This window comes from Chenopodium quinoa, unplaced genomic scaffold, assembly GCF_001683475.1.
Source record: "Chenopodium quinoa cultivar QQ74 unplaced genomic scaffold, ASM168347v1, whole genome shotgun sequence".
NCBI classification, from domain to species: Eukaryota; Viridiplantae; Streptophyta; class Magnoliopsida; order Caryophyllales; family Amaranthaceae; genus Chenopodium; species Chenopodium quinoa.
In genome coordinates, this window is record NW_018743373.1 from 1,766,621 (window position 1) to 1,782,768 (window position 16,148).

Consider the following 16,148-nt stretch of genomic DNA (forward strand, 5'->3'; position numbering starts at 1 on the left):
ATTTATGATTGTTAGTATCATGTTAGGGCTAAAGCTTTGATTTTTATTGCTTAGTGACATGCTAGGGTTTGTTATTAATCTTGTCAGTATCATGCCTAGGATCTTGCTATTATTATTATGCTTTAATATTAACATGAATATGATTATAATTATAATTGTTATAATGATTATGAATACTATTATTTTGATGATTATTTTATTTATGATAATTATTTCAATTATTATTAATATGATGATTATTTTCTTTTATGATTATTATCATGATTATTTCAATTATAATTTATTTTTATGATGATGATATTCATTATTATGTTGCTTGATACTTATTATTTATTGCTTGATCACACCTTTTATTGCATGTTTAAAGGGAATTTGGTACTTGTAATCACGCTTAATAAGATAATTAATAATCTTGTTAGGTTAATTGTGATTATAATTCAAGTGATCGCCAATAATAAGTTTATTTGTGCATTAATATTCAACCAACATAGATAAACAGGTTTAGGGTTAATCTATTGATTGCATGTTAATCAGAAAGCGCACATGAATACGAGCAGAATAAAGTAGATGCCTATTATTAGGGCAGGTTCAATCTCTTTTAGGTTGAATTTGTACCATCATCCCCGAACCCTTATTTGGTTCATGACCTTATGGAGTTGACGATCTCTTGGATCGTTAAGGGGTGTAACCTTCACCTCGTGATGGTTTACAAGTTCCTTAAAAACTTGTTGGCGACTCTTTTGCTCTATCTTCTTCCCTTTTGGACGCCACCGTACTTTAGTGTATGATCACAGTGGGGTTCAAGCTAGTGGGATTTTAAAGGCTTGAAATTATTCCCTACAATTGCCCAACCCCTTATATTTAATACATAAAATACTCATTGAGCTTGGCGGGACTGTTCATCGACATTCTCCGCCATTCGCCATCCATCAGAATTAATATCAACCTCCACCTTTTTACTCATCGACTAGCCCTCTGCCAATCCTAAAGTAAATTTCCGATTCTGCTTCCCAAGAACCAAATCCTTGTCAATCTCCATTCCACTTCCCCTATTACCCCCTTTTTCTTTCACCTTTTCCCTCCATCCCTTCCCACTAGACTTGCTCCCACCATCCCCCTTCCCTATATTGAACCCCGTGACTTGCTGCCCCAATACAACGCCCGCAGCCTCGACAATGACATCAATATCCCCAGCCAGCCCGTAGTAGAACCTGCCCCTCCCTCACTCATCATACCCATCAGGTCTCCTGCCCCCACCATCTCCGTTATGCTAGCCCCCTCCCCCACTTTAGTTTGTACACCTCTTTCACCCTCCGCAGCTCAACCCCACACCTTCCAATTTGTCCATCACCTCCTTTACTTGCATAGAGTCACCGGTCTTCTTTGTTCCTGTGAGTTTCGATTTAGTAACAAACAAAGTTCTTGCACAATCCCCCCCTTTCGATTCCTTGCTGTCCCTAGTGCCGGCATAGTACTTCCACGGGGACGCTTTCATCCAGTTTCCAAAAGGGAGATTCGGTTCATCAGAGTCTTGGTGATCTTCGCAATCTTTGAGTCTGTGTCCCATCATACCGCAATAAAAGCAAAACAGAGGGGGTCTTTCATATTTCACCTCAAACTCCTCTTCAATCCCCCCTTAATTTAAGCCATACATGTTTGATCAAGGGTTTTCGAACGTCCACCATCACACGAAGTCTTATAAACTTATCAATGCCAACCTGAGCAGCATCATCAAGTTTCATAAAAACTCCCAGCTTGTTGCCAATATTTTCAATATTAACAAGGTTTAACCTCCCCTTTGAAGGAAGGTTGTAAATTCTTATCCACATAGGCAAGTAAGACAGTTCAATATTAGAGGGTTTCACAGAGTCCATGGTATCACTAAGAATTAAAGCATGCCTATCAAAGTGCCAAGGTCGCTCATCTAACACTCGCTGCTTATCCCTCCAATGATAGAATTGGAATAAAAATCGATTATCCCCAATGTTCGAGATATCGACACCATGTTTAGGGTGCCATACTGATTTTATAGTATTTATGAAAGCAATGACATTAATATTACGCATAGTCTAGATTTTACCTACCAGGGCTAATTCAATTCGAGCCTCCTCATCATCCTCTCTAGTTTCATCCCAATCAATCGCTTCATCAGGATCAACCTTCTTCGACGGGTCCTCGAAGCTGCCTTCACCATTCTCCCTTTCCACCATTGCTAAGGACTGATTTATTTTCGGCATTAGGGCAGTACCAATATTCAAGAGCACATAAATTTAAGAAAACAGAGCACAAAACTCGATCAGCGATCGAGAAGAGCCTCGAAATCGAGGAAAACCTAGCCAAAACGCTAGAACAAAACCCTCCCAAGGCGCGGCCTAGAGGGAACTACTTGTGCCTTTATAATATTAGTCAAAATATTTAGTAGATTATTAAATACGCTTTTTAATTCAATACTAATAAATTGAATTCCAATGAAATAATAAAAGGGCATTAATAACATGAAATTGTTGTTTTTTGTGCTATTATAACAAAACCTAATTTTTATTTTATTTTAATTTTTTTATTGAATATATAAAAGGAGTTGCATAATGGATCATTATTATAGTATGAACCGAAAATAAGGTGATCCAAATAAACAGAAAACACAAAAACAGCATTACACGCGCTAAGAAACGGGTAAGAATGATTAAAGTCTGGAAAGAAAGAAGCAAAATTAAACTTTAAAAATACCAAAAATTTCCACTGTTTTTTCTTCCTCTCCTCTTCCATTATGTTTGTTTGTACACCAAATTAATTGCACTTTGCAAAATCCCATAAATTAATTCCAATCAAAATCTTCAAAGTTAGAGAGAGGGAGGAGAGAGAGTGTGTGTTTGTGAAGTGGGAGTGGTTAGAAAGAATTGTGTACTCTCGTTGAAGATTTCGATCAATTTTTTACCAATTTGGTTTAATCTTTGAAGTTGGATTGAAAAAAGAGGGGATTTTGAGTGTGTAAAAGTGTAATCCTGGAAAACCCATGTCTTGGATTTTCAAAGTTTTCATCTTTTTCCTGGATTTTTGAGGTAATTTGGTACTTATACTTAATTTTAGTTTCTGGGTAGTTTTTTTTATTATTGTTTGTGCATCTGTTGGTTTCAAATATTTGTTAATTTTTGAATTTTGATTTTGATTATTGGCGTGTTTTTAGCAAATCAGATGTTAATTATGTTAAGAAGATATGTCAATTTAATTTATTTTATTTCTTGGTTAAAATTTAGTTTGTTTTGAGTGATTTTCTTTTATACTCCGTAATTGTTATATGAAAATCGAAAATTAGGGTGAAAGAGTAAATTATATCGTTGGTAATTTTGTTTCTTATGTTATTTGCACTGTGTAACACTTATTCTCAAATTCTCATCTCACTGGGGGCAAAGAGGAGTTGAATTTGGGGGTGGGGATGGTTGAGGTGGGGGGCTGATAGCCTGAGAGTGGTCATATTGGCACGCCCTCGGGTATCGATCCCGAAAGAAATTGAATTTAGATGGTCTTGAGTACCTGTGCTGATTCATTGATGTATAATTTTCTTTGTAATTTATGTATGATTTTTGGAGTTAAAAGTATGGACATTGCATTTGTTGAGTTGAATGAGCTGTGTGTTGTTGGTTATTGGCAGAGTAAAAGATACTGGAGGTTGGTTAGGATTGACATGCTGAATGTTGCTTCCGGTGAGTGGGTTAGGGATGAATTCTACAATGGATGACATGAATCTGATTCAGCAGAGGCATCACTTGGTAGTTAGAGAACTTGGAGTAGGAGAAGAAATCGACTTGGAAATTGGTCATGGGGATGATGATCCATCGTTTGCTAGTACTGCTCTAATAAGTGCACCACGTGAGCCCTCGGTTGATGAGCAGGATGAAACTAAGCAAATACAAATTATGCCATCTCTCCAAGATGACAATCAAGATTTATCAAAAGGTCAACCATTGAAGAAAAAGAAAAAGGTTGTGAAACGATGGAGAGAAGAATGGGCTGATACCTACAAATGGGCATATGTCGATGTCAAGGATGGAACTGCAAGGATCTTCTGTTCTGTTTGTCGAGAATATGGCAGGAAGCATAGGAGGAATCCCTATGGAAATGAAGGCAGTAGAAATATGCAGATGAGTGCCTTGGAAGAACATAATAATAGCTTGTTGCATAAAGAAGCTGTTCGGCTACAAATGGCTTCCAAGGATAAGATTATTGTTGATAAACCTATGTATGTTAAAGGTCAGTTTTGTTTTTCCTATCCATTGCTCCCACATTCTCATTAACTATAGGTTTCTATTGTGCATTCTAGTAGCCGGACCCAATTTATTAGGTGAAAGTGTCCTATTGATTCTTTAGTACTCCGTATTTATTTCATTTTGTGCATTGAACAAGCTTATTAAATGAGCACGGTGCTCACTTTTGAGAATATGTAGCAAGAGAAAAGAACTTGATGGCATGGATGTAGAATTCTCTGTGTTTTTTTTCCCCTTCCCACTAGGTGTGCCGTTTGCCATTTGATTATTTAGCCCATAGAGACATTAAAACTAATTTGAGATAATAAAAAATATTTGGTGTTTTCTGTAACTATAAGTCTCTAACTAATTGCATTTTTTAGGATAACGATCTACGATAACCCTCTATTTAATGACAATATTTTATCGACTTTGCTCTCGATAAATGAGTTTACGCTTCTGATTTTTCTTCTACTCTAAGATTCTAACTAATTGCACTTTAAAGAAAAATACCTATGATAACCCTCAATCTAATCTAGTGATGAGATTACGGCTTTGCTCCCGATAAATGGGTTTCCACTTCCATTTTCTTCTACTTTAAGTCTCTAATTAATTGCACTTTTAAGGAAATTATCTATGATAACTCTATTTGGTGACAAGATTATCTCAGTCTTTATGCATTCCGCAAATGAGTTTCCGCTTCCGATTTTGGTTGACATGCATGGTGTATCTATCTCTCATTTTCAGCTGGCGATTATCCTAATATTTTGACATGTATGCTTTTGCCAATCTTTTTAAAATATAGTTGCATTTGCTTATTCAATTTTTCTTTTGTGGTTTTTGTATAACGTTTTCTACAACATGTAGCTTTAATGTCAAAAACAGCTGGATCAATAGTTGAAGCTGTATTAAAAAGAGATCCTCATGAGGTGGAATTTATTCAGTCAGTACAAGAAGCAGTGCATTCGATTGAAAGAGTAATTGGAAAGAATTCACAGTAAGTTAGCTACTTCAATAATCATTTGTTATATTATGCTCACAAAGACAATTTATTAGCTGAGTTGGCTGTTAACTTCTGATGTTAATTTTAATTTCAGTTATGTTAATATAATGGAACGTTTGCTTGAACCTGAACGTGCAATTATTTTTCGAGTTCCATGGGTTGATGACCGGGGTGAGACACATGTTAATCGAGGATTTCGGGTGCAGTTTAATCAGGCGTTAGGTCCATGTAGGGGAGGAATTCGTTTTCATCCATCGATGAACTTAAGTATCGCGAAGTTTCTTGCTTTTGAGCAGGTATAATCTATTCTAATGAATATTTTCCCATCCCTACCTTGTCTAAATCTAGATGGGGATTAATGACAAAACAAACTAAATCTGTAACTCCTTGCACTTTGTTCAATTCTGTAATTTACTTTTAATAAGTTGTTAGTTCATTGTTCAAAAGATGTTTCAATGGTATATGGTTAATATTTTTTGTTTTCCCTCTTATATGTAACTGTCATCTTTACTTTCTACTGTAAAGTAAATATGTGCTTTTGTAGGGATATACTTCCTCTGCTGTTTTTAATCGCAACACTTGATATGTTACTCACTTAGACCCCTCTTTTGACTATCTTTTGTGATTTAATTATTTAAATGTTAAGAAAAACATAATGATGTGACATCTTGTTAGATTCGTCTCTCGATGTATGCCTTGACAATACTTTCTATAATATTTACTAAAATGTAATTTAAGATATTAAAGAGATCGAAGGTAGTATGGAAGAATTTTTGTCATGTTGGCGTTGTAGTTACATATTAAGCTATGTTTTTGCATATCTTCGATTGTTTAAGAAAGGTTTACTAAAGAGCCTTTTGGAAAATCAAAAGGAAAAATTATGAAATCGAGTAAGGGATAGGGGGGGAATGGGAATAAAAAACTCCTAGGTTTTTCTTGTTTGTTTAAAGAGGAGAAAGGGAAAGGAAAAATAGAAGCCTAAGCGTAGCACGACCTCTATCGCTTTATTGCACCTTGATCCTTTTTATACATTTGGTGGGAATGGGATGGCAATGGTACTTGTGGTGGTGGCAGTGACGGGGTTAGTGAGGGTGATGGTGGCGGCGGTGGCGGGGTTAGTGAGGGTGATGGTGGTGGGATACAGTGGTGCTGATGACTGGCAGTGGGAACATCAACGTAAAGGAGTTTGGGGGGAAGGAGAGGGCAGAGGGAATGATTAGAATAACATAACAAACAATTTTGGGTCTAAGATAAGTAGACAATTGGTCTTTCCTGTTCATATGATACAGACTAATACATTCATTTAAAAGATTAGAAGTAGGACAGCAGATTTGCATGTAATTGCCTGCCTGTTCTTGCTAACAGTTAACTCATATTGCAGACTCTAAAGAATGCTTTATCACCATACAAACTAGGAGGGGCGGCTGGTGGAAGTGACTTTGATCCAAAAGGAAAAAGTGATAATGAGGTACTTTTGTTCATATCCTTGTGGTCTAGTTTCCGTATTTCCTTATTAGTTTTTGTAATCTTTATCTCCCTATATATATATATATATATATATATGGTCTAGTTTCCGTATTTCCTTATTAGTTTTTGTAATCTTTATCTCCATATATATATATATATATATATATATATATATATATATATATATATATATATATATATATATATATATATATATATATATATATATATATATATTAATTCCTCCATTTCTATTTAGTTGACGCGTTTTATTTAGGCACATATATTAATGTAAATGCAAGGTAAAAAATTTACCCCAAAAGGAAACGTGTCAACTAAAAAAAAAATTTCCTAAAAAGGAATACGTGTCAATTAAAAAGAAACGGAGGTAGTATTATTTTGTTTCACTTTGGATGTCACAATTCATCCATGAATTTACTTGTATCTACAGATTATGCGCTTCTGTCAAAGCTTTATTAATGAGCTTTACCGGTATTTAGGGCCTGATCAGGTAATCAGTAGCTTTTTGTTCCTTGTTTGATGACATCGTGCTCTTTTTTATTATGATGGTAAGTTTTGTCTGGTCAATCTTCATATACAACAGGATCTTCCTTCTGAAGAAATGGGTGTTGGTGCTCGGGAGATGGGTTATCTTTTTGGGCAGTATAGGCGCCTTGCTGGTCACTTTCAGGTAAATCAGTCATTTAGGGTAAATAATGTCATTTTATTAAGGTGCATTAGTTTTATTATGCTACTGCTTTCGACAGATTACAATTGTTTCTTTCTTTTTGTATTTGTATTTTCTATGTACTGTTTTTTAACTCTTAGAAACCATCTAAACAAGATTTATTCTTATTCTCTCACTGTTTTGACTGGATGAAGCCTGAAGGAAAGGTTGCATACCTCTTTTGACCTTAGTTTATCATATTAAAGGACAGAGGGGGGGGGGGGGGTCTGTTCTAGTCATGGTTCCAAAATTCAGGTTCAATTGCATCATGGAAACAGTTATGGTGTCGCGGGAAATGTAGATATGGTTCAGGTTGCGTTTGTTGTGGCTCTTGGCTTTAGAGTTTAATTTTTAATACATTATGTGTTAAAATTTTGTTCCCTGAAATTAATAATATAATCTTAGTTTTTTTAACAATGAAAATGTTGTGGAAGTAAATTCCCTGAAATGGCCTTATGTGAGAAACATAAAACCTGAGTCACACTCACTTATTGATAAAGCGAGTTTTAGGATTATATTTCCATTTTTTTTTGTGCATCGTCCTGGTCGTGTGTTAGCTGAGAGCGGCTTGCTGTGAGCTGAAGATGCATTATGCTTGATGATAGAACTATAGAAGATAAGGAGTTTCCTGTGTTATTAAGGAAGATAGATTATTGTGGAATGTTGCATTAGCTTCCAACTTGGTCATATTTACATGTTGGTCTATCTATTACTTGGAGACAGCCCTTCTGCAAGGGTATTAGTAATTTACTGCCCAGATAATTATCAATAGATATTAAGTTATTAATAGTAACCTACAAAAGTTTGTATGCGTCAAATGGTATCCCTTGACAAATTGTTCATTAGCTAAGATTCCAAAAAAATTTCAGCATTATCATCCATGGAACTAGTCATGGAGTCTTTTAGACAAATTCTAGTACTTATATGTATCTTTAAAGATAGTTAACGTAGACACCTTTAATTTCTTTCCTTCACATCATCAACCCTGCTGAACTAATGTCTACAATTATAGTGGCAGAAGCAAATAATCTCGCATTTTTTCTGTTCAATTGCTTTCTTACGCAGGGAAGTTTTACAGGATCACGGGTTTTCTGGTCTGGTTCTAGCCTACGAACAGAAGCTACTGGTTATGGGCTGGTAATCTCATCTTTCACTTATTATGCTTTGCAGTCTACTTTGAATTTTCCATGGGAGATTTTTTTTTAAAATTTGATATTCTTGACTTGTTGCATATATTCTGACCTAACTTATCTCCATTGTTCTAGTTTTGAGAGTTGTTTCTGGTCAACTTTGCATGTCATTGAGTGGAACTGACAAATGTTCTTATATCTGCAGGTTTTCTTTGCCCAACTCATTCTAGGAGATTCAAGCAGAGAATTGAAGGGTTTAAGGTGTTGGATTTAATTGATGAGATTGCAGTTTTTTTGTTTAAAGTTATATATCATTTTAATGATGCGTGTAGATTTGGGGTCTGCAGAGGTCTCTTGATCAGTTTATTTTGAAAGAATCTTTCAAAGAAGAAATAGATAATATCTGTAGATATGGATTGATCCTGATTATGAGTTACTTTTCCAGGTGTGTGGTAAGTGGCTCTGGGAAAATCGCATTCCATGTCATAGAAAAGCTTCTTGCTTATGGTGCTGTTCCTATCACAGTATCAGGTAAAAGATTTATGGGAGATTGATCCTAAGCCAATTTGCAATGTGCTGAAAACTTTTTTTAAAAAAAAATTATAAAGTTTTACAGACTATCTTCTCAGTACAGTTACGTTAAATTACCATGATGTTAAATTGTTAATTGTTTCACATTTTGGAATAGTTGGAAGTTTACTGAGATTAGAATGTTGAAGGTCTTTGTTGCTTGATTCATTTATTCATTTGACATCATGGTAGACATGGACAGCTCAGCATGTGCCAAAATTAAGCTCCTGCACCTAGTGCTTCTCTGTTCATCTTATATTAGTTTTCTTTATGGATGTACTATTTGTCTATTTTAATCTCAACGCTGACTGATTGTGGACAATTTAGACAGTTATTTTGAGACGAATTTCAGTAATGATCACAATATTTCTACTCATTACTTCATTAGTTATATTCTGTTTGTATGTGACTCCATTAGTGACATATCCTTGTGCTGAAATGCTTGTTACAGATTCAAAGGGCTATTTGGTAGATGAAGATGGCTTTGACTTCATGAAAATTCAGTTTCTCAGGGATATAAAAGCTCAACAAAGAAGTTTGAGGTCAATCTTTCTAGCTCTTGCTTTTGTTTTACTGTAGATACATTTAAATTCATATTTTGTGGTTATTAACATCTATGATGTATCTTACTTCTTTGGGACTGGCAGGGATTATTCTAAAACTTATGCTCGATCAAAGTACTATGATGAAGCAAAACCTTGGACTGAGAGGTGTGATGTGGCATTTCCTTGTACTACACAAAACGAGATAGATCAATCTGATGCCATAAGTTTGGTCAATTCCGGTTGTCGTCTTCTAGTTGAAGGTACACCTTTTATTTGTGTCAAGTCTCTCAACTTTTTCTGTAGTAAATTCCTGTTACTGATTATCTGATTGTACCTTAGGTTCCATCATGCCTTGCACCCCTGAAGCGGTTGATGTCTTAAGGAAAGCCAACGTTGTAGTAGCACCAGCTATGGCTGCTGGTGCTGGAGGGGTAAGACTGCTGTTTTGCATATACTTGGTAATTTGGTATTATGTTGGTTGCTATGATAAATAGTTTAGAGTTGACCAAGATAGCCTTTCCGGCTAATTAAACTTTATATTAAACGAGACACAAAAAAGTCATGAAATTAGAGAATTAGTAGTGCTTTCCAGATTTCTTCACGATGCTTGTGATTTTGATTTGTGAAACTACAATGATGTTGCATACAGGTTGCTGCTGGAGAACTTGAATTAAATCATGAGTTCAACCTAATGCAATGGTCCCCTGAAGACTTTGAATCAAAATTACAGGTCAGCCATGTTCAGTATGATATATACCTCTATATAAACCTTTATAATTTTGTTTACAGTCTAAAGTTCCAAACAGATCTCAGTGGATGGCCTCTCTTGACTTGATGCCTGAGCATCATGTTTTACCAAGTTTGATGTTCTTTAGCTGACAATTGGTACAACTCTTGCTGTGAGAGACTGTTAAATTTTTTTTCCTCCCTTTTTGGCGTTTAACATTTCTTTATATACACTGTATATGATTTTAATATTGTATACTTTTAGCTTCAAATTATGCTATTAAATTGTGGTTTAGTGTAAAAGAAATCAAACTAGCTGGTTAAAATAAAATGATCGAACCCTAACCACTCTTGATTTTGCTTAACAATCATCTGATGATTCCTTCATGTTGTTGGGTCTTCCTAGCTATATCCAAAGCTAATGTCATCTGCCTTATATAGTTCCTTATAACGATTTCTTTTTGCCCAATTCTGCGATTTTAATGAGAATTTTTCTGTGGATACCATGGTGCTCTTGACTATTGGACTCAATCTAATTTTTTTAGTGTTTGTGGACTATATGCATACTATAAAAATGTTATAATTTCATATGTGATGAATGCTAGCAAAGATATTCCAATTTGTTTTGAAGAGGCTATGGATCTTGAAATGCTAGCGACTTTACTAGATGGTAAAAGAGATGCTCATATGAAATCCTGGCAATGGCTAATGTGCTGGAAGGTGATCTTTGGTGGAGCCTGTCTGTATGACATGCTTGAATACTCCCATACCGAACTTGTACATTTTTACACAAATTTTCTCTTTTTGTGTTGGTCCTATTATATGCGCACAAACATATGGCAAAGGATTGTTTCAATTATTGAGTTTGGTAAAATTTAAAGTATAAGTTACAAAATTTGAAAGTGGCTTTTTTTTTTTTGAGCTGGCCCAGGTTAATATCCGTGCTAAACTTGGGCTGTTTAGCACAGGTCATTTTCGTCTTTTCGCCTTAAAAAGTAAGGGTGAAAATGTCCATCCCCAATTTGAGAGATAACTGCTGTTAAGTTGCTGTTTTCTTCTATTCCTTAACCCTGGTTAGTTGTTGTCACTCCTACCCAAAGTTGTCTGGTGCTTCTTCACTCCCATTCTTTAATTACTTATTACTCGACACGTGTCTTCTTCTTCTTCTTCACCTTGACTGGTGGTTCTTCACTCCCCCATTATTTTTTTGTTCTTCCATCGAGCCAGAACTTGAATGCTTGGGTGATGCCGTTTCGTTGATCTTGAACTCAACTCCGGTGTTCATAAGGTAGGCATTCAATTGGAACATATTTACGATTTAATTTGACTATCCTACACACCTTCATCATCTTCTTCGAGCTCCATTAATGGCGGACGCCAAACCTCAACACCATTTTCGGCGGCTTCGCCGCCGAATCCAACGAAAACCCTAAGTAAAAATATAAAAATTAAGGGATTGGTTAACCCTAAAGGGAAGGTGTTTTCATTTGCTTGTTTGATTTTCCCCCCTCCTATTGGTATTCACCATTGATGGAGTTTCTGAGCTTAACTCCGTGGTTAGCAGTGAGCTTTTACTATGGTTGGCAGTAACGTTTCTTCAAAAATTGCCGTTAGCTTGTTTGTATTAGCACATGGCATTTGTCAGATGCTGCAGTATGAGAAAGTATTTGTTTAATGCCTGTACACGGATTCCAAGCCCATTTAATTACAAAATTGCCATGTGCTAAACTTGGTTCGTTTAGCACAGTTATAAACTTGTATTTTCTCTTTTTTTTTGGGATGCCAAAAGATTGAAATGTGGTCTTTAATTAAGGAAGAGGAGTAGACCTGTGATATGTATTATGTAGTTTGTATAATTCAAATTGTGCATGATTATTACTGTTTAATATCTTGTTCCATATTTTGTTAAGATTGAAATTCTGTGAGATACTAAGTCTTTGTACTATTACCATGACAGGATGCCATGAAACAGACATATCAGAGAGCTTTAAGAGCAGCAACAGACTTTGGATATGAGAAAGAAAGTCCCGAGTAAGTTGCAATACCAAGTACAGTAGCCCTTTTTTGTCTTCCAGTTTCTCTAGAATGTGTCAATGGTGTAGAGAATTAACATTAATTGTCGTAACTCGTAAGAGGTTAAGGATATAGTTCTTCCCTGCTCCTTGGAGATGAAGGAAACTGATTATATTATGACCCTCACTTGCCTACTCTAGAGCTGGAGCCTTTTTAAAGTTTACTGGGAAAGTATAAATATTGATTTTTTATAAGACCTAAAACTTGTAGTAGACCTCTCATTTTGGCTCAGTGGTCAGGTTATAATTGTCCTACATTCTTTTCCATTACTTAGCCCACCTGACCTTTCTCCTTTCTAATCTTGATGACGCACAGAATATAATTTATTCTTAAAACATTGTTACTGTCTATTATTTCCTCTGGATCAACCTCTTTGAATGAGCATGTCATATTATTTTTTTATCATTTATTCTGTTGTATTTTGTATCACGTGTACTTAGCTGGTGTTAGACTTACTAGTTGTTACTATAATGTGGTGAAGGTTTTGAATGCAACAAAAATTGTTAGCAAGTTTTTTGGGGAAGTATCTCCTTTTCATATGATTCGAGCTATTTATCCCATGATTTGTGCAGTAACTTCATCTAGAATTTCATTTATGATTAAATAATTTAAAAATAATACTTTTGCCTAATATAATACTTCCTCATTTTTTTACTAAATAAAATTGCAACACTTACAAATGGTAAAAATTTCCTTCTTTTAGTTTCCATCTTCTAAAATCTTCTATTCCAAGAACATGAGAAATTGAGGGTTTATTTTTGTTGTATGTAGATTTCTCGACTTATAAAATTTAATACGGCATGTAGCTGAACTTCTAGTTTGGATTTGCTTTTGTTAGGTAATAATGCTGTCATTTGCCAGTACCTGACGAATTTATTTATTTATTTAATTTTTTTTATTATTATTTTTTATTTTTTTATTTTTTATTTTATTTTTTTTTGTTGTTAACATCTGTACTCATATGCACTTGCCATTTCAATCTACCTAGTCTGGCTTCCCTCAATTTATGTGATAAAGATTTCATGTGGAATTGTGTAACCTTTTGAGTAGTGCACTTGTATGAATACAAAGTTGTTACTATCTAATCCTAGTTTCTTATATTCATAAATTGCTTTAGATCTAAATTAGTTGTTTTAGTGTGACCAACATTCCATTGTTGTCAGCACCTAATTACTTATCTACCCCTTCTGAACTCTGATTACAATTTTTGCAATTGCCGAGAGGAGTATGAAAGTGTCATTTGAACCACTATAAAATATGCATGCACGGTTGAAGCTAGGCCATTACTTTACCTTCTATATTATCGGGTCAGTCTACCTAATACATGAGTCGAGGGTCAATTTACATGTGATTATCTTATTCTAATGTCTTTTCCTTCCTTTTTGTTAGGGTTCTGGTGTATGGAGCTGCCATTGCTGCATTCCTAACTGTTGCACAAGGTATGACTGATCAAGGATGTGTGTGAAGGACGACACAAACCGAGCTCAAGGTATGACTTATCAAGAATGACTTGCCTTTGCCCCATAATAATGCATATAATGCGCGTCTCCCTGCTGATGTGCTGGTGGGAGATTTTATGGCCGAATATTCTCTCCACTCTCGAAGAAAGTGGATGAATCTTACAATCTGATGCTGCAGCAAATATTCAGTACTACATCTTAGCACACTGTAGCGCATGTGTAATTGATTATATATAATATATATAGTTACAATCTCTTGGTAGAATTAGGATCTTGCAAAATGATCTGGGAGATATGTTGCACCATTTGAGTCGATAAATAGCCTGCAAACTCCTGTTTGCTTGTTGTGTAAATGGTGTACTTTGAGACACAAATGTAAATTCTTAAACCAGATACAAGTTCATGATTGGAAGAAAGTCGATCATTCTTTCTCCAAATTGGTAAAAAGAATTTTTATTTTTATTTATTTATTTATTATTTATTTTTTTTAATACAACTCAAACCAATATAAAGAACTGCGCCTTATAAGGCAACGGGAAGAATAGAAAAGAAGACACTAGCCATTGGGTCACAAGTCAGGGTGAGGGTGAGGGTAAGGGTGGGCTAGAGTGAGCGTGGTTGACTGGTTATGATGGGGCTTTACAACGGGTTTGGGTGGCGGTGAAGCGTTTCAAGAGGCAGCTCAACTCGTTACCGGTATTCTATGCTCACTGCTCCATCAAGTTACTCAAATTTGGGTGCAAAGTTTTGCAACTTTTGTTACCAATAACGAAACATCTATACAAATATGATGTACACAAATCACTAATAATCCGAGATTTAATAATAAAACTAATTTTAAGTCCCAAATAGTCATCATCTTATACATAAAGTTCATTTAAGTATTCCACTACTTTTAATTATTGTTATGTATTGTCTCTGTTTTTTTAGTTGCTACACTTTTATTTCACGGTCTTTTAGATAGTTTTTTAAGAGGAGAGAAAAATAAGATGGACCCAAGTGGGTAGGAGAGAGATAGGGAGAATAGAACATCAAAAATGAAAAGTATTGAGATATTATCGTATATTAAGAAGATTTGATAGAATATTTTCATATATTTATCTTTTATTTTTTAGTTAATTTCTTAACATCCTACGATATCTTTTGATACGAGGAATAAGACTTTGTAACTCTATATATTCTCAATTATAATCAATGAGAAGGCAAGCAATTCTATTCTAATATTTTCTAATTCTCTCTAATTTATCATGGTATCAGAGCAGGATTAATTTAAAGTATTTTTTTTATCAACGATGGCCGGTGATGATGCACCACCGCCACCACCACAACTAAAATAGAACCAAATTCACCCTATTACCTTGACCCTCAAGATTGTCTCTGCGATTATATTACCCCACTCGGCTTAAAGGCGACAACTATGATAAATGGGCAGCAGACATACAAAGTGCCTTGGAAGCTAGAAGGATTCGAGTTCCTTGATGGAACAATCACTGAACCGCAGCCTCCCTGCACTAAGGGTGTGTTTGGTAAAAAGCTTTTTAAAGAGCTTTTAGCTTATTTTGTCCAATTAGATGTTTGACCAATTTAAAAAGCTAATTTGGGTGTTTGGTATATAGCTTATTAAATAAGCTTTTTGGGCTCAAAAAGCTCTTTTAGAAAAAGCTCATTATAAGAGCTTTTTAAAATTAGTTTATTGTACAATTAGCTTTTCGTTTCTTAAATACACTAAAACAGCTAACAATTAACAGCTATTTACCAAACATTTTTATACAATCAGTTAATCATAACCAGCTAGTCAAACCAGCTATTATAACCAGCTGATACAATCAGCTACCAGTAATTACCAAACAGGGCCTAAGTCCGATTGGACTGCTCTTAATGCAATGTTAATTTCGTGGTTGTCTAACACCATAGATCCAGAGGTTAAATCCTCAATTTCAAAATTCAGAGAAATTAAGCCCTTTTGGGATCATCTCAAGAAGCGTTATGCACAGACCAATGGCCCTGTATACAACAGCTACAGTCATCCCTAGCCAAGTGCAAGCAAGGCCAAGTCGATGCCAGTTTCAGTTTCTAATATTTTCTAATTCTCTCTAATTTATCAAAAAGTGTTGTAACTAATTAAAAATTTCCAAAATAGGAAATTATAGCAACTAAAAAGAAATAGAGAAAGTATTAACATTTATTAATATAAAACGATCTTTAG

At 35.0% G+C, this 16,148-nt stretch overlaps 1 protein-coding gene across 2 annotated transcripts; it reads left to right on the forward strand.

Annotated features, from left to right (window-relative positions):
* Nucleotides 1–2,630: 2,630 nt before the first annotated feature.
* Nucleotides 2,631–14,379, forward strand: LOC110738146 (NADP-specific glutamate dehydrogenase-like). 2 transcript variants are annotated; one of them, XM_021918515.1, is made up of 16 exons: nucleotides 2,631–3,059; nucleotides 3,650–4,248; nucleotides 5,127–5,238; nucleotides 5,339–5,540; nucleotides 6,626–6,712; nucleotides 7,163–7,222; nucleotides 7,316–7,402; nucleotides 8,504–8,575; nucleotides 8,774–8,829; nucleotides 9,014–9,099; nucleotides 9,590–9,680; nucleotides 9,786–9,943; nucleotides 10,023–10,114; nucleotides 10,333–10,413; nucleotides 12,367–12,440; nucleotides 13,872–14,379. In XM_021918515.1, the coding sequence occupies exons 2-16, from the start codon at nucleotides 3,690–3,692 to the stop codon at nucleotides 13,945–13,947; spliced, it is 1,893 nt and encodes a 630-aa protein (XP_021774207.1). In that variant the 5' UTR covers nucleotides 2,631–3,059; nucleotides 3,650–3,689; the 3' UTR covers nucleotides 13,948–14,379. The 2 variants fall into 2 exon arrangements, with proteins under 2 accessions (XP_021774207.1, XP_021774206.1); XM_021918514.1 differs by having other exon boundaries at nucleotides 2,632–3,059; nucleotides 5,109–5,238.
* The last annotated feature ends 1,769 nt before the right edge of the window (nucleotides 14,380–16,148 follow it).